At 34.5% G+C, this 23,678-nt stretch overlaps 2 protein-coding genes across 3 annotated transcripts; one reads left to right on the top strand and one right to left on the bottom strand.

Annotated features, from left to right (window-relative positions):
• Positions 1-2,997: 2,997 nt before the first annotated feature.
• LOC107002623 (zinc finger protein 2-like) lies at positions 2,998-4,209 on the top strand. Its single transcript, XM_015200713.2, has one exon. It carries the CDS (start codon positions 3,237-3,239, stop codon positions 3,753-3,755), a length of 519 nt encoding a protein of 172 aa, XP_015056199.1. The 5' UTR covers positions 2,998-3,236; the 3' UTR covers positions 3,756-4,209.
• Positions 4,210-7,594: 3,385 nt separating this feature from the next.
• On the bottom strand, positions 7,595-18,425 carry LOC107002622 (TIP41-like protein). Of its 2 annotated transcripts, none has more exons than XM_015200711.2 (9): positions 18,223-18,425; positions 16,905-17,090; positions 14,195-14,282; positions 13,448-13,561; positions 13,272-13,331; positions 13,118-13,159; positions 12,877-13,005; positions 8,040-8,155; positions 7,595-7,840 (listed from the first exon to the last, which is right to left on the bottom strand). In XM_015200711.2, coding segments are annotated over exons 1-9 (876 nt in total). In that variant the 5' UTR covers positions 18,363-18,425; the 3' UTR covers positions 7,595-7,839. The 2 variants fall into 2 exon arrangements, with proteins under 2 accessions (XP_015056197.1, XP_015056198.1); XM_015200712.2 differs by having other exon boundaries at positions 8,050-8,155.
• Between the last annotated feature and the right edge of the window lie 5,253 nt (positions 18,426-23,678).

The raw sequence follows: 23,678 nt of genomic DNA, 5'->3' as shown, positions 1-23,678 counted from the left end.
TTTGTTTTCCAAAATTAAAAAAAAATAAAAATTAGTCCCCCTCCCCTCCCCCCACCTTACACTAACCTACCCCTAATTTTTGGGGGGAAAAAAACAAAAAAAAAGAATCTATTTTTCAAAAAAGAAAAATAATTTACCCCCCCCCCCAATCTTCCACCAACCGACTCTTGAACTTTTTGTTTTCCAAAAACAAAAAAAAATATCTATTTCATTTCACTTATACGAGCTAGATATGAATTCTCATGTTAACCCATTTTATCCATATTTATATGAGCTAAATAGGTTTAAGATCATATTAACTCATTTAAGAAAAGGAAAGAAAATATGATCCCTTTAATTTAATATGGATTAAGTGGTTTTATTTCACTTCTATGGGCTGAAATTGTCACCCCTAGCTATGTACCTAATGGATAGACACACTTAGGGATTGTGTGACAGAATGTACTAGTAATACATGCATTATCAATGGCTGCAGTAATAACACTTGCATTAATTATACATAAATTATTTTTATACATTGTTGATTTGATACTTTAAAATAGCATGCATTGCATAAAAAAATTATTTACAAAGATACCCTCCACTATTTTGGTGAAAAATATGTAAAGAAAGTTTTGAGAGACAAGTAAGTCTTTTGATCATGCTAATGCCTGCATTAAAACCATTGCATTGCTAATATCGAGAAATTCATGATATTAGTAAGGTCAAATCCATCAGTGGCATCAATTTTCACTTAGACACCTCAATTAGACGATGTTCATTTTAGACACCTCATGTAGGATTCTATTGTGTCATTTTGACACTTTTTGCTGACATGTCAAAGTGAGTGATACATTCAACAATAGCGTGTGAAAGACTTAATTTAGCCATTTTTAATTTTATTTTCTCTTCTTCTCCACCATTTTTCAAGTCACCACCCCCTATCTTTTTTTCAAGCTTAGATTCCTTCAATGGAGGTCAAATTTTTTATTCAAATTCGTTTTAAAGTCATTTTCTTCTTCTTCATTGTATTTCTTATCTAAATCTACCATTACCTCCCTCCATTTTGTCGAAAAAATGGACCAACACCAATATTTCATATTTATTCTCTCCTTCTTTCTTCCTTTCCCTCTTCTCTTTCAAAAAACAATACTAAAAAGAAAGAAGATGAATAAATATGAACAATAGTAAAAGAAAAGAATATATTTTTTGAAAAAGCATAAAAGAGATTTTGAGTGTAATGAAATAAGAGATTTTCTAATAATAATATGTTAAATTTATTTACTAAATAAATTTTATAATTATTTTAAACTGAAAACAACACATGTAATTATTTAATTAATTGTTTCCCATGTCATCAACGAGTGTATTACACTCTCCTATACTTTTTTGTTTATTGTCAGAAAAATGTCAATATGATACAATAGAACCCTACATGAGGTGTCTAAATGAACATCGCCTAGTTGAGGTGTCTAAATAAAAATTGATGCCGAGTTTAGGGAGTCATCGATAGATTTGGCCTATTAGTAACACACCTTCACACACAATAGAGTATACATATTAGTTATAAATAGGTTGAAAAAGAGTACCAAACAAGGTACTAATAATACACAAGACTAATGTATGTATTATTTTTCCTAATACGCTATCAAATGACCCCTTAATGCTTTATTGTTTTGAATATACTTTTACTTTAAGTTTTAGAGTGATACTCTAAAAACTTGTCCATATTATGTTTAAATTTGAATATATTTTGTTATTCATTCCAGAATGTAACAAAAACTACAAACTTCTAGCTCTGCCTCAGCTTGTAGCTTGAGTGCTAAGACGATTCCACCAAGTACCATTAAAGGTGTTGAAGATTTGAATATGTATAAACAGTATATTTAACTTATATATACCGTATCATTTCCCAACAAAGGAGTTCAACCAACCCATGTTTCACCCGCCTACACAACACAAATACTGAGTAACTCTGCCACAAATGCTTTGGCTGACTAGACAGAAAAAGTTTGTTTGCATGGTGAATAAGGATTTCTACTGTTCATATACTATGGCCACAAGATGTCAGGAAAGAAACCCCAACATGAAGACAGCCACATAGATACTCCACCTTCAGAAGAAAATACTAAACAAAGTTGTCCACAAGATTCTCTCTCATCTTTTTCCTATTTTTTATTACCATTATTGCCACACTTTTGGCCCTACCACTTCACAACATGTACATCAATCACATTCTAATTTAATGTAGTATAACACACTGCCACCACTCACTCCATCTACATTCTGTTCAAAAACTTCTCATACACTAGTTCTTTCATACAGGAAATAACTTTTTGCAGTAGGGTTTCCATCTTTATAATACTTGTCACCTACTTGATAATGAAAGTTTCTCCAGTGCAACAGCGCACCAAAAAAAAAAAAACAGGGGAAATGACGAAAACACATTGTGCAGCCTCATGAAGCATTTGGATATAGTGTTAACCTATAAGCTATCTAGTTCTTGATAATATAACAAAACTAAACTGAAAGCTTCAGGCAGTCAGGGTCAATTAAAAAACCCTACCTTTAGGCATGTGTCAACTCACAAAGCCGCTTGAGTGATTTCTAAGTCATAAACTGCTACAAGAAACGATCATAAACAAATGTATCTATAAGCTACAAACGAATAATAGAAGCAGCAAAACCACGGAAGACGACAAACTGTAGAAATATGATGAGACCAAAAATGGAATCGAAACTGGATTGTCTATCTTGTTTATCTCTTATTTATAAAGAAAATATCCAGCTGGTTTATTTTAGTAACTCTAGTGGAAGATAATTAAAGTTTGATATATCAAAGAATTCAAGGAGAGGTAATCATATTCTACCTTCTGCGTAATTAGGTAGAATTACTTTAATAGTTATCTAATTAAAGGTAGAACCATTTCAACAGGCGAGAGATATCAGTGGGGAATCTAGACTTGACAAAGACTGCAGTGAAACATGATCTAAGCATTGTCCCCTAGAACACCAAGCATCAGCTGGAGGGGACAGTGAAAATAGATATGATCAATCATGGTTATCTAATCTGACCTTCACCGCTTGTGAGATCTCTTTATATTCCTTGCCTGTCTGTCTGGAGCCCTTTAAAAGTCCTTTTGGCTAGTATCTCCATAAAGCACCTTTGTACATCCACAAAATTTCAAGCTGGCTCTTCAGTGAAAATTGTGGTAGAAGAAAAAAGTAACTTCTGCTCAATTACAATACGATCGAGAATGAGACGTGCTGAAGATGGCTATCAAGGCACTTCTGTGCTTGATCAAGGAGAATGGTTGAATTTGAGCTTAGGAAGAAACTTGCCTTCGATATCTAAAGAATCTGAGTCACATATACCAACTTCAGGCAAGGTTTTTTCATGTAACTTCTGCAAGAGGAAGTTCTACAGTTCACAGGCACTAGGAGGCCACCAAAATGCTCACAAGAGGGAAAGAGGTACAGTAAGACAGTATCAATCTCAGAGGATGATGACAATGATGGCTTTGCCGATCAATAACCCCATGTTCAGATCACTTGGTATGCTTCCCCACTCCCTTCTGCATAAATCCAGCAGAGATGCAAGGGCAACTGCGGCTACATTCAGTGAGGCTAGCGCAGGATATCAGAGGACATCGCTTACCAATCAAATGGACAGATCATTTGATCTGAAGTGGCCTGGAAGTTTTCAACTAAATCAGCAGCAAACAAAAGACCATACCTCAAATCCCACTAAGCTTGACCTGAATCTGAAGCTGTAATTGTTCTCCTCATCCATATAGTCAACCCAACCCCAAATATTGAAGAACCGAGGCATAGTTGTTATTGTTGTTGTTACCTGTCCCACATGGATCTCGTTATTCGTCCATCTGTTACAGCTTCAGTCCATCAGTACATGAACTATTTTGATGAACTTTGGGCAACAATTAAGAGAAAAAGAATCCTATAGCAGTACAGCTCTCTAATATCAGGATTTTTTCCATACCCTAGTGTAAGATCAATAACAAGAATTTCAAGCTTTTCTCATGTCCAGATATGAAACCAAACGTGTAAAATGTTGGTGCTTTTGTTCCTACAGCACCTGGAACAGCATAACACCAAATCTCCATCATATATATAACAGAAGGTTCTCTAGCTTGTGTTTATAGTCTTCTTTTCTATTTATGATCTGTAATCTAGAAAGTACCATGTTTATGCTACAAGAAGTTGGACAAATTTTATCTAGAAGTTAAAGAAAAGCAACTACATTCAAACATTCTTTACTAATTAAGTTTGAAGATAACTAATATATTTGCAAGGGAGTGAGAGAGTGCATTGAGCAACACACACTGGTTTCGCAGCATTAGTGGAAGATGGAAACTACGGGGAACCTTAATAAAATTTCCATTTCCTTCTCATAAAAGATGTAGGAGAAGGAAATGAATCTTTCAATTTTTTTTGTTTGCTTCCGTCATTTCTTTTTCTCTGGATGGTGGTGAACAATGTTCATGCCTAAGATATCACATACTAAATTGAAAATAGAACGATTTGACCTTCAAGCTAGTACTTTCAACACGTCAGTTTGACCGATTCTTCACTTTCACGTCCCAGGTGAACAGAACTGAGAATTCTAAACCCCTACTAGTTAGCAAATATTAGCAAGCCTTCTCTAACACTTACTTCAAAGTTCTACTGCTACACGACATCAGCAGAGTACAAACAGAAAGCCACTACTTGCACCTCTTGTACGACCTTTTGAAAACTAACAGCCCCAAATGAAATCATGTCTGGATGATTCATCTTTAGTTTAATGCCAAATCAGCCAAAGTAAGACCTAAAATATTCAGCATACATCACAAGCTCTCTCTACTAAATGCTTTGAGATATTGACACTAAAAAACATCATGTGAGTACCCATAAATACTCTTCTATATATCTTTACTGACACACATTTTGAAGACATATCTTTGATATCTGATAGTCATCATCTATCTGAATTTCATAATATGTAATATATAAGATATAGCGCTATAATTACACATCTTACTAAAGCACCAAATATTAGTTCTATGTAATGCACTTACAATCCTGAGTGACATAATCCATGTTTGATAACATATCTCACAGCTACCAACAACTGAAACTTGTAGCTTCTCCTTTTTCAAGTATTGAGCACCTCGAAGCCGTTCCTGTCAAACATTTTTTTTCTTACTGAATACTACGAACTTTCTGTTTAGCTTTTTTGAGGAAGTACTAAACATCTAATCTCTCGAAACAAATCATCGGTACCTGTGGGATATATAGGAGAAACGTATTATTATTGAATTGTATATTTACATTCTTACTTTGAGCCCTATTCATGACAGGTATACACTACATGACAATCCTTCTCCAAGTAGGATACTTGGATACAAATCATATTCATATTCCTACTCTAACACTCCTTCTCAAGTTGGTGCATACAAATCATATGTACCGAGCTAGCTACAGCTATAATTAATATGGAGAGTAGTGAGAGACTTGGTGAAAATATCTACAAGTTGATCACTCGACATCACAAATTTTGTTACAATATCTTTGGAGAGAATCTTTTCTCTAACAGAGTGACGGTCAATCTCAATGTACTTAGTCCTCACATGAAATATTGGATATAATGTGATGATTTATGAAGGGCCTCTTGGTTATCACACATAAGTCCCATCTGACTGATTTCTCCAAATTTTAGTTCTCTAAGCAATTGTTTAATCCAAACTAGCTCACAAGTTGCTATAGTCATTGCTAGATATTCTGCTTCTGCACTAGATCGAGCAAACACACTTAGTTTCTTACTAATCCGGGACACCAAATTACGTCCTACTAAAACACAATATCTGAATGTAGAACGTCTATCAGAAGGTGATCTCTGTCCAATCAGCGTTTGTAAGGTGATCCCTGCCCAATCAGTGTTCGTATATCCAACTATCTGCTCATGACCTTGATCCTCGAAAAAGGAGTCCTTTAACTACAGTGGACTTTATATATCATAGATGTGAATTCCATGTAAATGGCTATCAGAGGAAGAATCCAAAACTGACATACAACACTCACAAGAAAAAAAATGACAGGTCTAGTCACTGTGAGATAATTCACTCTAATACCATCTAGCCTAGTGTGTAGATTGCATCGCTCACCTTACGGTCTAAAAATCGTGTGAAACCCTATAAAAAAATTGGCAAATGCGCAGGAAAATTGGCAGAGGTCACCAAATTAGGGTTCCGGTGATCTAAATCCAAAACAAACTTGATGGAAAGGCTCACAAGGATTGGGCGAGCCTATGAGAAAGAATTGCTCAAAAAACTGGTTGGAACATGCCTCACGTGTCTGCGCCTTGGCAGATCTCGTCGGACGTGACAACCTTTTGATCAGTGTGTGGGACGTTAGTTCACAACGGTGCTTGTTGGTTTTGGTTGCAGAGAGATGCCCGAGACCTGATATTGTTATCCGATTTTGCACAACACCTGTATAAACCATATTATGGTTGTCTGACAATGCCAGAATAATTTTCAGTCACCCGAAAAGAATGCACAGTGCTAATATTCCATGATGGCTCTAATGTCATGAGAGAAATATAGGAGAAAAATATTATAATCATATTGTGTATTTACATCCATCTCCAAGTAGGATACTAAATACAAATAGTATTTATATTCCTATTCCAACAGTACCCCATAATGGATTTGGAGGCAACACAGAAAGAAGAGGGGCTAGCGTTAGCCCTGCAACCTCACCCACCCCCACAACTTCTGTGAATTTTTGGTGTGAATCTTCCATCTAGATCTTAAAGAAGTTGACCATACTCCCGTCTCACGATCGCTCATATATTGAAAGATAACTATTATCTATTCTAACTAGAATTCAAATTATTGGGTCAATAATGGTAAAATTAAAGAATCTTATAGTATAATACCCATCAACCGGTCAACCCCTAATGGAATTTGTATTCATACAACTGGACCCATGTCCAAAAGTTGAAATATGTCGCTTGAAAAAGTTCTAATAAAGTAATATTGAAAATATTGGGTAATTTGCTGATGGGAGCTATTTTGTTGGTATACAGCTTCTTCTTTATCAGCAACTTCACAAACTATATTCATTTCGTTGCCAGATGTTATTCTAAGGGAAGAATTATGACAAAACATATGCTGGGATTGACCATTTCTCACACAGGAGTCCACTCTATCAGGCGAAACATGAATACTAATCGACTCTCCACTATCACCTGTAATTTCTTCCCAGAGAAAATATTGAATACCCACGTAAAAGCCCACATGAGGTGCACAATATCATTTCTGTCCGCTGTTTAGGACTTCTATGATAGTCATTCAAGCTTCACATGGAGAGCTTTTACAGTTAAAGATTCTATTAGAGGTTCAAGTGAGAAGGTTCCGAGTGGATAAGAGATTTTGGGGTCAAAATGTCTTTTGATTATTGTTAGAAAAGTGTGATTATTCTCGCTTCTCTACCATTACACTCCCATTTCTCTGATGCTCCAACCACTTTCTTGCACTCTTTGCATGCAGTACGGATCGCTCCAGAAATCCAGATGACACACACTTAAATGCGGAAAGATCAACTATTCAAATGAAGGACAAAGCAGAAGCACTCCAGGTTGTGCTATTCATAACTTGCTTGAGGATAAATAACAAAATGTAAATTAAGTTCCATAAAAGCGGGTAAATGAAAAGATCTTAGACAACAATCTAGGATCATACTACTGCTTACAGGACACTCCAATATTAAGTTTTTGAGTCTTCTACATTACAATGGGAAGCCTGTCAGCGACAATGCTTGGATCACTATATGCAGCAGCATCAGAGGGATATCCTTTCTGCAGATATTAAGAAGATTAGCAAAGGGAATGCTACAAATTAGGTAACTATAACACAAAAGTAACACAATCTAACATCAGAACTATGTCAATATGCAATCAAAGCTGTAGTGCCTTGAGGATAAATAACAGAATGTATATTAAGTTCCATAAAAGCGGGTAAAAGAAAAAGATCTTAGACACAAATCTAGGATCATACTATTGCTTACAGGACACTCCAACATTGAGTTTTTGAGTCTTCTGCATTACAATGGGAAGCCTGTCAGCAATGATGCTTGGATCACTATATGCAGCAGCATCAGAGGGATATCCTTTCTGCAGATATTAAGATGATTAGCAAGGGAATGCTACAAATCAGGTAACTATAACACAAAAGCAACACAATCTAATATCAGAACTATGCCAACATGCAATTCTAATTGGACACAACACTCCTGTAAAATAATGAATTTTCTAACAATAGGCTTCAAGAAGAGAGATAACCTTGCTTAACTGGACCAACTAAGGTTTTCTCAGTCTCTCATTTCTTATCAAAATGCTCTGTTCTTCAAAAAGTATTAAGCAAATATCTAGTAAACAAATGCTCCAAAAGCACATCCCCATAGAACCTCTCTTCTACTTTCTAGGAGAGAGAAACAACCTTCTTATTTCTTCTTCCAGTAGCTCCAGCCGGAAAACCATCTTTTTCTTCTTCATCCCCTTAGTCATCACCTTCTGTTATAGCCTTCCAATATCTTTCTTTCTTCCCACTCCATTCATACGATTGCTTGCAAAACATGAGAAAAATAGGATATATTTCGACACTGGTTTTAAATCTTTTGATATAATGAGATAGACCTCTAACAACTCCGTGTGGTATGAGTGGGTTGAGAGGAGTCGTAAACTGATGAAAAGATCATCGATGAGCAACAACATCATGGAATGGATATGCTTTACGCTTAAAAATGCTTTCTGCAGATCACATGAAAGTGGTCAAGAGATGGAAAACTTCAGAAAAAGATGCAGAGCATTTCTGAACTAGGAAACAAAATGAGTAAAGGAGGTATATGAGCATTTTGTTCTTAAATAAGGGAGAAAGATCAGTCCTTATTATACCAGAACCAGCTTTGAATGCAGACTGGTGGGACCAGAAGGCCCTCCAAGAATAACTGAAGCCAACTACCCTTACATGAAAGTCGTACAAGACGGTAAATGGCAAAGCAAGAATCTCTTGAAGCAGAAGTGATAAGCAAGATGAGTAACATTAAAATGTTGACAAAATCTAGTGGACAAGATGGACTGCTGCGAAGATGTCCGGTAGAAGAAATTGCCAGGAGGCAAGGACCAAGAGCTCTCTAGTTGAAAGAAGGTGATAAGAAAACAAAATTCTTTCTTAAGATGGGCAATGCTCATAAGAGATGTAACAGCATTGATCAATTATATATTTAGGGTCAGACAACTAAGGGTGCAAATAGAATTGAAGGTAAGATAGTTGATTACTACAAGAAACTATACACAAAAACAATGCACTAGAGACCTGTTTGTCATTTCCAAAACTGTCCTGTATTGACAACAGAGGAATAGCAGAGGTTACAAGGATAATTTGAGGAAGAAGAAAGATGATGATGAGTTTAAAATTGTGTGCAGTTGACAAAGATCCAGGACCAAATAGCTTTACCATGAAATTCTTTATCAAATATTGGGAGGCAGTGAAGCAAGATATTATGAATGCCTTTCAAATAATTTATGATAAAGAAATGTTTGAAAAAAGTTTCAATGTCACATTCATTGCTCTTATTCCAAAGAGAAAAGGTGCCAATGAGCTAAGGAACTGCAGGCCTATCAGTTTGATAGGCTGCATATACAAGATATTCTCCCAAATTATAACAGAGAGGTTGAAAGGGGTGATGGAAAAGCTAGTTGACTCACAACAAATGGCCTTCATCCAAAGGAAAATCATGGATGTTGTCTTAGTAGCAAATGAAGCGGTGAGATCTGGACTGAAGCAAAAGAAACAAGGAATCCTACACAAGTTAACCTAGAGAAAACCATATGATAATGTCAACTGGGGATATCTACTGAGTCTACTGGAGAGGATGGGCTCTGGGAGAACTGGATACACTAGATCATATTGCATCTCAACAGTGAGCTTCTCAGTGCTAATTAATGGTGCAAAAGCAGGTTTCTTTAGACCACAAAGGGTCTTAGACAAGGTGATCCCCTGCCACCTTTTCTGTTCTTACAAGTTGTGGAAAGTCTCAACAACAGGGTGAAAACAGCAAAAGCAAATGATTGGCTAGAGGGCTTTGATGTGGCTAGAGAAGGAAGGGAAAGTCTGGAGGTGACGCATCTTCAGTATGCAGATGATACACTCATTTTTCGAGATGCAGTTAAAGAACAAGTCAAATTTTTTCGGGTGATTCTGGTTTTTATAAGGGATATCAGGACTCCACATCAACAGGAGGAAAAACATTCTATATTCATCAATGAGGTTGTTAATATGGAGGTGCTGAATGCAATCTTAGGTAGTGAGATTGGCTCATTACGAACCACATACCTTGGAATGCCTCTGGAAGATAAGTTCAAATCATCTGAAATTTGGAATAATGTGCATGAGAAGTGTAAAGAAATAGGCCAGATGGAAGAGTCAGTATATGTCCTTGGTAGGGAGATTAACACATCAATTCAGTCTTACATGCCATGCCAACATATATGATGTCTTTGTTTCCATTTCCAAGAGGGTTATTTAGAGATTGGATAGCATTAGGAGGAAGTTCTTATAAAAATGGAAGGCACTGATAGTAGATAAGAAGTCTGGGGGACTTGGGATTAAGAATTTGAATAATCATAGCAAGGCACTGAGAATGAAATGGTTATGGAAGTATACAAATGAAAAATATCTTCTGTGGGGAAGTAATTGAAGCAAAATATGAGGAAGGTAAATGGATGAACAAGGAAGTTAATTACTACACCTTATGGTGTGAACTTATGGAGATCAATCAGAGTTCTGTGGAATAAGTTCAAGGATAATACCAAAATTAAAGTGAATAATGGGGAAAAGTCTGACTTCTGGAAGGATGATTGGCATGAAGCAGGCGATGTGTCAATGCTCTTTCCAGACATTCAGAACTTAGTGTTGCACCAACAGAAAACCATAGCAAATCTGTGAAGTGTGTAGAACTGAAGGTGCGGAGCTTCATTTTCAGAAGATAGCTCAATAATTGGGAAATTCAAAGAGTGGCTGAATTTTTCAATACAATATCATTTCAATGGAATTCGAGATGTTGATGATGAACTTTGGTGGCAGGGTAGTAATGAAGGCTCTTTCAAGGTGAGTAAAGCTTACAGGAGGATGAACCATCTCAATCAGCAGCAATTCAGTTGGCCTTGGAAACACATTCGTAAAACCAAATTTCGTCACAAAGTAGCATGTTTTGTATGGCTTCTAGCTAAGGAAGCAGTTCTTACACGGGATAATCTTATGAAGAGGAGGACACATTTATGTCCCAGATGTTTTTTTTCCAGTGAAAACCCAGACATAGTTAACTACCTAATGATACATTGTAAGATCACAGGGAAACTATGGAGATTATTTTTAAATCTTAAAGGCATTTCATACTCTCTGACTGTAAACTGAAAAGATTACAGAAGCACATCAGTGTTGGGAAGCAGTAGGTTGCTGGCTAAGAACAGAAGCAGATGGAGAACTATTCATGCTTGCATCTGGTGGACAATTTGGAAGGAGAGGAACTCCAGATATTTTGAGAGTATAGAGAATATTATACAGCAGCTCAAGTTAAATTGTATCTTGATGTTGTTTTTAGTGTAGTCAGATATTTTCTAATGATCCTGTCTCTATTACTGATGTATTAGACTCATTACAGACATAGGATCATTGATTTTGGAAGTTCTATTGTACATATGATTTCAGTACTTTCCATGTACTGATGATCTGTTTCTATGACATATATACACAGTTAACAGTTACAAAAAGAAAAAAAAATTATCAACAATAAAACTGACATGGAATGTACTCGAAGAAGGGAAAGTTCACGGTGTCCCTAAAAGTCGCTCTTAGATGGAACTATGTACGTCTTTTTTATTTATAAGAAACAGAATGTCGCATCGACCATTTACGTTATAAAGAGAGTGTGATATGCCACATAAATATGCTGCTTCCATTAGTTTTGAGAGTTCAGGTACAAGTTCTCGAGTATATTTCTAAAATATTGGTAAAAGGAAGCACAACTTTTGTCATTGAACCTTTTTGGTTATTAGGGTGCTATGCATGGTAGCTTCATTCTTATTGTGGTTAGTTCTATCCATATTAGTCTAGTGAAGTCTCAGTGAATACCAGGGGAGGTCTTAAAATGTGTAGCCATTTCTTATTTCCTGACTTCGATAGGCAGTAAAAGTTCTTGGTAACCAATTCATTAGCTGCAATAAACATCAAGTGCACACACGCACACAGTAGTTGCAATAGCTACGTTATTAACATCATTATGAATTTTAGAATGTGATATACGTAAGATTAGCAGCCCGTCTGAGGTATAGCAAGATCTCTGCCTCAACCAGCACATCCTTTTCTTCCTACTTGCTTGTCTCTTTCTAAATTCTCCACCACTTTTTATTACATTTGGATCTGGTTTCTTCTTCTCGCATCAGAAGCAAACCTACACTCTCTGCTCCCTGTAAACTATCTACCCACTACAAGATCTCATAATCACTTCGGCAGCAGCTTTGTGAAGTCGTGCAACATACTATCAGCCTAATCAAGGTCACGATCGATATTGCCACTAGCATCAAGATTGTCACTATCATCAATATCGTCACTATCATCAATATCGATCTCAAGATAGTGAATGAACCAACCATTTCACTAAAATTTAAAAGTTAAAAGTGGCATTATTAAGCAAAATTCAGAATATAAAACCGGTTGCAGTGGCCACAATATTGAAAATGGAAAGAATTTAGGCACCCACATAGATAGATTTATACTAGAGACGTGTGTGTGGTTGTGCATGGAGAGAAAGGAAGAGAGAGGATGTTATACTCACCGAAGACAAGGCCTGAAATGTGGTTTCTCTCCAGCAGCTTTCACGAAGAATAGAGGATTTGTTATGCTCCCCAAATAAACAATGCAAACGAGTGTCTCTTAGTCTCATAAGCACTCCATCAACCCTAAGCTATAGGAACATGTCAAACTATCAATGAAAGACATAACAGTATTTCTGATGCAATGGATTCGTTAGTTAACCATAATACTATTTATGTGGAAAATGTGTAGCAGTCACTCACCCAGAAACGCAGCAATAGGAACCAACCACTAGGCATGACTCTCTAGAAACATAAAAAAACGTCAGTCCAAATCTATTATAACCAACTAAGATTGTGGAAGTTTGAATTAATGACATTGTTTAATTAAAAAAAAGGAACATCATCAGAACATTACCACTTTAACAGTCAAAAGTGAGATCCCATTATCTGCCAGTTCATCTTCGTATAAGATTATCTGTTCAAATTGAAGTAAAATTTACCTTCGTGCTATAAAGGTTAGATATATAAAATTGACATGAATGACACTGCTCGGCTGCATGACCCAGAGATCACTTAAACTCGAGTTACCACCTCATCATAGAAGAGAATAGGTTCTTTAGACGCCAATGCAACCAAATCAATTTTCTCCTTACAATCCTCCCACTGAATGCAGCTGCTGCCTTCTTCAGGTATTGCACTTCCACACTGAACAGACAACAGCAGCCAGAATAAGTAAACAACTTTTAAAAGCAAAGATGCCAGTAATTGAAAGATATGGTTGAGAAAGGAAAACAAAGAGAAGTCTTTATTGCTGATGGATCAAAGATATTTTAAGCAATAACACACAGAGATGGCAAAACTATATAATATTAAATGAGTAACGGAATAGCAATAATCTATAGCATATAATTTATTCAAATTATATAATGCCTCAACTCAGAGCAGATCGTTGCTATGTCGTAACCCTGAAATGCACATGAGTCAATTGGCTTAAATAAGAGTCTGTTTGGATTAGCTTAAAAGTTGGTCAATCCTACTTTTAAATCGTTTTTAACCCTTGGGAGTGTTTGGCAAAGTTAAAAATAACTTAAAATAAGTCTTAAATGACTTTAAAGAAAGTTAATAACCAAAAGTAGGACTCCCCCTACTTCTTATTTTTTGACTTTTCATTTTTTGCTTTAAAAACTACTTTTTTCAGCCAATTCAAACGGGCTCGAAGACAGCCTACTAAGCTTAACTCATTGTCAATTGATTAAAAAAAATTCTGCAAAAGAAAATTTTGAAAGACAACCTTCTCAATCTTTAAAAAGTTTTATTCGAAGGGCATAAGGTAGAAACCTCGACATTGCTTTCGACAGTTTCACTTCCACAGTAAGGTGTTGTGAAGGTATAGTCATAGTCGAGCACCACCTGTTGCAAAGGTTTACTGCAGAAACCAAAAAGACAAAATAAAAGAAAAAAGGCAAAAAGGAGTTAGGAACAGAAGAAAAAGGTAAGCAAGAAAACATATCAGAGTACTCACCTTCACCATAGAAAACAAAAGAAATACATTTTCCCTGGTCAAGAACCATACCATCAACTTAGAGAAATTTTGATATTGCACTGAAGTCTCAAACCATGTCCAAAGGGAAAATTGGAAAAAGAACACAAGGTAAAAGGCACGATCTCCTTCGATAGAGATCACCTCAGGTAAAAACAGATAATTCTAGTGATTTAGAACTTAAATCACACCCATTCAATTGACAATTATAATTAGCAAAGTCTCCACATTAACAAAGTAATTTAACAGATTACCAAGAGGCAAGAGTACATGATATTTCAGCTCCTAATCTCAATGATCTAAGAGATGCTAGAGATGTCTGTCAGTTCTATGGTTAGTTGATTACTATGAACTATGAAGTTCTAACAGAGAGGACAGTAATTAAGACACTTGACACGCTCTCTCTCTCTCTCTCTCTGCCTCTTCTATGTGAAAGCGTTTCTTTTTTAGTCCATTTCAAAGGATTGACAATTTAATATATTTGGTAACAATTTAACTTAAGCTTCCCATTCTACCCCTTAATGACAACTTTAACAGCCTCAAAAATGTTAGGCGTGTTTAAGACCACAAATTTCAAAATTCTTATAGCCATATAAATGAAACGATACATTTCAAACAATAAGTTTTATAAGTCACATACATACATACATATATATATATATATATATACAACACACACAACAACACTCCAAGCATAATCTCACAAGTGGGTTCTGGGAACGGAAAGATGTATGAAGACCTTGCCCCTTTGTGAGCTAGAGAAGTTGTTTCTGATAGCCCCTCAGCTCAAAAGAAGTGTAAGCTAAGAAGGATTGAAAAGAAATAACAAGATGAACAAAGCAAAAGAAGCAATAGGGAGTAGTAAATATTGCACAGTAAGATACTACGTGAATACTAACTTACGCTACTAAATAAGGAGAAGATGAGTTGAGGCTACTAGTTCCTGCCTCTCCCGCATAAAAGTACGAAAACACTCGGCTACCTACTACCTTCTACCTTAATCCTCGACCTTCATACCTTCCTATGACCATGTCCTAAGTAAGATGAAAATGTGCCATATCCTATCTAATATCCTCCTCTAGTTCTTCTTTGATCTACCTCTACCTCTCTTAAACCTTCTATAGCCAACCTCTCACACCTCCTTATTGGAGCTCTGTGCACCTCCTCTTTATATGTCCAAATCATCTCAATCTTGTTTCCCTCATCTTGTCAGTCACGGATCTCACTCTCACCTTGTCTTGAATTAATATGCCTATTATATATTTTAAAAAATCCTTTAGAGGCTCTTACATTGTGACATTTGATCATATCCGGTCAACGGCGAGAAGTATGTTTATTCCTAAAAGTTATGGAGATACTATCTTCCTCAAAAAAGCTCATTTGAATTTAGGAAGTGCTCATTTGGTGTAATAGTCTCAGGTTGTGGAGTCCAATGATTCAGCTAAAGGCCAAAAGGCTGATCCTAGTGAACCCGATCTTCTCTAGACTCTGAATTCTTGAAGGTTCTGTGAGTTAGCATCCTTGTGGGGGAGATTTATTCACATTTCAATAGTACAATGAGTCCAATCACAGACAACTGGAAATGAATATCCTGACAGAAGCCATTACAAGTGTGTTTAACTTATAAAATAGCTATCATCATGTTCTAGACTTCTAGTGTTAGTGCCAGCCATATTTTCAAAAAGCACTATTTTTCCCCTCAATTTGATGATGTCCACATGGACACAGCAGTCACTGTTGGACAAAATGGAAGATTGGTGTTTTTCTTTAGCAGAGGAAGTTTTCTGAAGTAGCTTTAAGAATTATCCATTCGTTTAAATAGTTCATTGTTGGTCCGATTGGTGCATGTTCATCAAGAATTCATTCTCTCAGATCCTGAAGTTCTCTCTCATTTGGATTCAGAGCAACACCTTAACCACACTATGTAAATAGAGTTGTTTTAATATGCAGTTGTTTGTATATACCATCACCATCAACAAGGCTAACTGACCGAAATTGCAACTTTGACCTCCTTTATTAGTTAATACAGTACCTTGAATTTGTTCAATTTGAAAACATAAACAGTTAATATCAGATATGAAGGACCAGCAAGACAGAACATACAAAACCTTTATATTACTGTCAATCTAATGCATGATGGTTAATTCTTCAAGGACACATAACTTGCATGCCAGAGGGTTCTGCACTCCTAATTCAAATTTTCAAAAAGTTCTCAACCCCCAGACCCCCTTTTACCAACAAATACAAACGAAAGAACAAAGACTGAATGCTCTTGGAGATACTTAAATGTCCTCCCCTTTTATTGAGAAACATCTTTTCAGCTGGACTGAAACAAAAAAACTTTCAACAATCAAAGTGCACGAAATCTAACCACCAAATCAAAGAGCAGCTAAACCGCTACCTCGAGTTTTCATTATCATTCTACTACTTCTAATATATAAAAAAAGCTGGAGAAACATATGCAAAATTCTTCAAATAGCATAGACTAGATAAGATAACGTAGAGCACCTCCTGAATTTCCATTTTGCAGCTGCTGGAACTTCAACAGGCGGCAAGGCCTCATGTTTCCAACCTACTAAAGCATCAAATGCGTTGAAAAAGAATTTTGTGCCACTATTTACATGCTTAAGCACCAAACAATTGTCTCCAAATACCATCTCCGGCAAGTGAGTTGTCTGAAGTTCTTTTTCCCATCTGTATATGCATATAAACATTAGCATTTAGAGAGGAACTAAACGTTTCAACTGAAGAAGATATCAAAATGCTTGACAAGAACAGCATTAGCATTTTGAGGAACTATACCTTCCCGACTAAAGAAGATATCAAATGCTTGACAAGAACAGGATAGCAATGGTTCTACGTATAAGCATAAAAAATCTGCAGCCAATTGTTCATTGTAGCATTACTACAATAAGACAGGTCACTTGAATCTCACGAGTATTTCCAACCATTAATTTCATGATGATACATTGCCTTTCATAAAACTTTTGGCAGCACGGTAATTACAATCCATATGTCTTTTACGAAGGAAAAGTAACGGCCTAGTACACATTGATAAGTTTGGAAAGGAAAATTCCTATCACACTAAAGTAGTTTGCTAAGTAATAAACACGGAATAAACATAATCACTTAACCTTAAATTTGGTTCCTCTTGAGTTCCTATTTCATGTTTGATCCTAACTCAAGCCCTACATTTCTACTGTGCCTGGCTTCAATCTTTCAATTAATAATTAATTACAAACTCTGCTGTGTAAGTTTTGCAAAGCATAATGGTTTCAAGTAGGGATAAAAAAGGAGGAAAATCATAGGTTAATTTCCAGTATAATATGAAATACTGCAATCGTCCATAGTTAGCAGATCTATTTATCAATAGTTAGCTAACCCATATTACCCGGTACCTACTCTGGTGTTGGTAGCAGATACCCTATGGTTGGTAAAACCATAAATCGTTTGTGAGAGCAGAATATCTAGAGGAAAATTTAAAACAAACAAAGGAGGAAATTTAAACACGTCCTTCTACGAATAGATCACAGAGAGTAGAAAAGGACTTAAGAGGGAAGCAATGATGGTGCCGCCACTGATATTCACACTTGCAGTTCACAACCAGACCTTTAGTATGCTGGCAGTTCCCAATTACAGTATGTAAAACGAAAATACACAACTAAACAAACACCAGAATCTCCAACGCTTGCAGAAATCATCATATAAGATTAAAAGGCAAGAAATTAGATGCTCTTTAAAAGTTCACAGTGAAAAAAAACAAACAAAAATTAAGCATTAAGGCAAGCAAAAGACAGATGAGGGTTAATTGGGGAAAGGAGAAAACCGTTGAAGATGAAGAGAATTGAGAATGAAAAGCTTGCGACACTCGATCTCCCAACCGTGAATGCGGAGTCCACGACGGCCGCCCGGAAGAGGTTCAGCTCCGGCCGCCTTTAGTTCTTTATCATCACTCTCCCACTCCATTATCGATCGCCAAAGTCAAAAAGTTTCGAAATCGTAGTGACTTGGTCGAGCAGGAGCCTTTATTATAAAATTGATTGAATTTAGGGAAACTGCAAATATAAATGGGGCAACTTTCACATATAACAAATACAAAATTTATATTTGTATGTCATAGCAAAGTTTGTAAAATTGTGTTTCATAGTAAATATAGAAACTGTATAATTCGTTATACATATACAGTTGAAACAATTGTATAAAACGAAGTGTATAAAACAAGAAAGAGAAAGACACTTGGGCAGAGAACTGTATGAAAACGAAATGTATAAAACGAATTGTATTATTATAAGTGTATAAAACGATTATATACAATTTGAATTTGTATAAAATGAGAAAGGGAGAAAGACAAAAGAGACTTGACAAGGAATATACAATTGAATCGAATTATATAAAACGAGAAAGAGAGAAATTAGATGCAATTTGAAAATTGTATAAAACGAGAAAGAGAGGAAGGCAAAAGAAACTGGGCAGGGGAGCATTTTTATTGTATAATTATAAGTCTATAGGACGAAAATATATGTATTTGCATGTGTATGTACAATTTTCTCACGCTTTATACAAACAAAAACGCAATTTATACATTTTGCTTCTGTTTGTATAAGTGAGAAAGGCGAGGGTGGCGAGCGAGATTTGGGAGAGTGGCGAGCGAGATCTGGAAGAGGGGAGAGAGGGGAACAAAAATATATGTATTTATTCAATTTTCTCTGTTTTATACAATTAGAAACAATTTTTATACACTTGTGTTTGTGTAAAAAGCGAGAATGCGAGCGAGAGATTCGAGGAGAGTGGCGAGCGAGATATTTGGGAGAGAGGTGCCTGACAATTTTTTGCAAATGTTTGCTATGGAGCACAATTAAATCAAACCCTAGCTACTCCATTTATTTTAGGTTATTAGTTTGCTATTATATACAATTTTTCCATATAAATATTTGATCTAAAAATGATCTTTTATTTTGGTTCATAAATACTTTATTTATTATAAACAATTTATATTAATGTAAATGTCTAATTATGTGGATTGTTTATGATTAGGAGTTCTACTTGGGGATCAAGTAAGGTTTTTCTTATAAATAAAGTGTTTTCTTCATTGTAAATAAAATTTGAGGAAGATCTATCAATATTGAATATACTTCAAAATGAATAAGAAATCTTTTCTCTTCTCCCTACTTTATTCGTCTTCTAATTTCATATAGTTTCATAACACGTTATCAGCACGATTCTTAAAGAATTATGAAGAAGACGGGAAAAGTGTAAAAGAGATCTTGCATAAGTTATGCAATAAGATTATTATATCTTCAAGGTATGATTTATCTTTATGTTATAATTATTTATGTGACAGATCTGAAAGTACCATCTAAAGTAAGTATTTAAAGAGACTTGTTGACTTTTTATACACTTAATTTTAACCGATTGGAAAGAGAATTCCTTAATTTATTTTAATAATTAAATAAGCATAATTTAGTGAAATGTATGTTTTCAACCTTTATATAAGATATGTGATCTATTAAGCTATATTTATTAACTACTAATGTTAATTATAATAAATCAATAATTTCAATTTTATGTGTAATTATATTGTACGATCATGTTAATGATCATCAAAAGTGATAAAATTACAATTATTTTGAAGGCTTGAGGTTGAGCCTTATTGTAGGTAAGATGATGGATTTATGTTCAATCGCACCAAGAGGGTAAGACATTGGGTTAAAGTGTTGATGCACCATGATGAGAAGATATTGGGTTCAAGTTCCATCTATTTATGGTCTAAGACACTTTTATATGAATAAGACGTTAAGTTTGAGTCTCAATGCACTATATTGATGATATTTTGACTATTAAAGCAAAAAGTATGCTTTTGATGAAAAGCAGTCATGAATCCTATTCAATTGAAAGCTTTCATTCCCTATAGTGAATGTGATAGTCGTACATATTACATATGAAAGAAGAAAGACAAGTGTTTGAATAATGCACATAAATATAGAATGAGGTACTAAAACTATCATAATTTGATATGCACATGTTTGTGTTCCATTCATCAAGAATGAGAACTTTTAATAAATGCTAAAAATATAAATCCATTGTTTAAAGGGAATGAGGTGTAAGTCACCATGCTAGGCATGAGAAAGATTGTGACCTTGGTCAATGATGTGGTATCACCAAGAATGTCTCTTAGCAGACATGTATTATAGAAAAGTTTCATGTTTTATCTTCGGGCTTGTATTGGACAAGAATTAACGCAATTGAGGCAAATTCTATGGTAAATAAGAAGTTTACTGATTCCAATACTTTCTTAGTTTGACACGATTGTCTGGGACATCATTAGTCTATAATGTTTAGACGAATGATGAAAAATTAAAATGGCCATCCATAGAAGAAACTATAAATTCTTTTAAATTTTGAATTCCTTTATACTACTTGTTAGCAAGGCTAGCTAATTGTGAGACCATCATAAACGAAAGTTGAGATTGAATTCTCTGCGTTCTAGGAACGTATACAGATATTTGTGGACCTAGTCATCCACCTAGTGGATTGTTTAGATATTTAATGGTCCTAACAAATGTTTCTTCTATATGGTCTCATGTGTACCTATTATTATCTCGCAACTTGATGTTTGCAAAAATATTGGCACAAATAATATGTTTACATACACAATTTTCTTCAGATTAGTTCATTCAATGATGAAATCACGACTCACCTAAAAGGTAAAGTAATTGAGAAGAAATAAATCTGAAAATTACTCTTGGAGTAATAAAATTGAAATTTACTCATATAATAGTAAATTAGAAATTTACTAAAGCAGAAGGCACATGACATAGTAAACTTGAAGTTTATGAGTACTAATAATTTTATAGTTGGCATGAATAATTTGGTCATCCCAAAGATATGCATACTGGTAATGGACATACATTGAAAAATTAGAATATTCTTCAAGAATTCTTTTGTTGTTTGTTCTCATGACAAGTTGATTGGATCAACTAATGTTGAAATTAAATCTCTAAATTCTTAAGTATAAAAGATGAATATGGGTCCGTTCACCTATTATGTGATATGATAAAAAGGTGCCTCAATAAGATAATCACATGTACGTTTGTTGTCAACTTGCAGTTTGACATTCGCAAAATTGTTTGTGCATGATAATTGAGCTAAAAACACAACTTTTAGAATATGAAGTCAAGATAATTTATCTTGATTATATTGATAAATATATAAGATGATGTGACATTAAATGTCTCATATAGTGAATCATTGCTTATGAAAATAAAACTTCATGTGTTAATCTGATATATGATATTACATATAAACGTAATTGTATGAATCAAACCAATAAGTTATGATCAATTTTTGTGTTAAGTGGTTTATGGTCAGGGACCAAATAGTTTTCATATGATAATTTTGATGTGCAATATATGATTAATGAATATACTATGATGCACAAAGATAGATTCATTAAAAGATTGAGATATATATTAGGCGAGATTAGAAGCAACACAAAAGTTGTAAATACTCCTATTGAATTCTCTTAAGGATAGAGTCTACGACATGCATGAAGCATGATCGACTAATCAATTCTAAATAAAATAATCCTTGAAAAAGGGGAGGATCCAAGAATCAAAATGATCATAATCAGGAGACAATGTGCTCTTGGTGAGCCTACGACATAACATATCATGAAACCTCATGAGAGGGGTAGCTACCTAAAAATAATGAAATGAATGAGATCTCAATAAATTATAGGGTATTGTGAATAGATACAAAATGGTATATCGTTGACTGTATCTTTGATACAATAGCGCAATATTATAAAAAGATTATTTTGATATAAATTCTACGATTATAAAAGCATGTTGGTGTATAAATAATTATCAAGTGAAAAGTGGAATGATGCATCTTGGTAAGTGTAAAGCTTATTTGACTTGCAATCTAGGCACTAGAAGTTGTCGTACATCTAATATTGAATGTTGTTACTTAACAAAAATTGATATGAAAATATCCAATGGATTCAAAATCTAAAGCATATACAAGTTTTTGAAAAACTTGTTTATCATCCTCATAATGATTAAATAGATTCAAAATGCATAGAGCATATACAAAATATTATTATGCAAGTTGATGACTAGAATTGAAACTCTTGAAGAGTTTTCAAAAGGCAATAGATTATTTGCTTAAAGAAGTCAAAGTAAAGATCTTGCAAAAATCTTTGATCCTGAAGAGAAGATTCATAAAAGCAGATAGAAAAAAAGCATATTTCGTCAAGATTTTTCTACTCTTTATGAGTTCCCAAAAATGGTGATATCAACATGTAAGAGGTCTGTTCAAGTAATATTGTAGTTGATTTATTCACCATGTCCCTACCAACTACAACTTTCAAGAAGATGGTGCGCAAACTTAGAAAACAAAGATTCAAGTCTTTGGATTGATGTTCACATTAGGGGAGCTAATACGTGATGTACTCTTTTTCCCTCACAATGTTTTGTCCCATTGGGTTTTCCTTGTAAGGTTTTTAATGAGGCATCCATAATGCGTATTATTAGATATGTGTACTCTTTTTCCTTCACTAGATTTTTTTCCCACTAGGTTTTATCTATTAAGGTTTTAACGAGGCACATAATCTAAAAACATTCAAGGGGGAGTGTTATAAACAATTTGTATTATAGTGAATGTCTAATTATGTGGAGTCCTTGTAGGATATGGTTAGGAATCCTACTTGGCGACCAAGTAAGGTTTTCCCTATAAATAAAGCGTTTTCCTTCATTGTAAATAAGATTTAAGGAAGACCTATGAATATTGAATATACTTCAAGATGAATAAGAAATCTTTTCTCTTCTCCCTACTTTATTCGTCTTCTAATTTCATATAGTTTCATAACATCTTTAATATTTTAATGAGTTAAAATTTATTTCTTTCAATTAAATATATTATTATTTTATTTTTTATTTTTTAATAATAATTTTTTATCAGCAATGTTTATCCTGTTTCAACTTGAAAAAAATGAAGAAATACAAATATTCATTAATTTATTTAAGAAAATTATCGTTATGTTTATTTTATATTATCAATTAAAAAGTTGTACGTGTAGTTATTCTATTTTAATTTTCAATTGATAAAATGAGATAGGAAAGAAAAAATATTTTTTTGATTTATTAGTTAAAGTGACTTTTAAAGAAAGAAACAAGAATATCGTTTTTAGAAGTAATCTTTATATTATGAATAATAATAAAATGTGTCTAAAAAGAATAATATATATATATATATATATATATATATATATATATATATATA

The sequence above is a fragment of the Solanum pennellii genome, chromosome 10, assembly GCF_001406875.1.
Source record: "Solanum pennellii chromosome 10, SPENNV200".
Classification (NCBI taxonomy): Eukaryota; Viridiplantae; Streptophyta; class Magnoliopsida; order Solanales; family Solanaceae; genus Solanum; species Solanum pennellii.
Note: the sequence above shows the minus strand (reverse complement) of the source record. Positions and strands in the feature narration are given on the sequence as shown.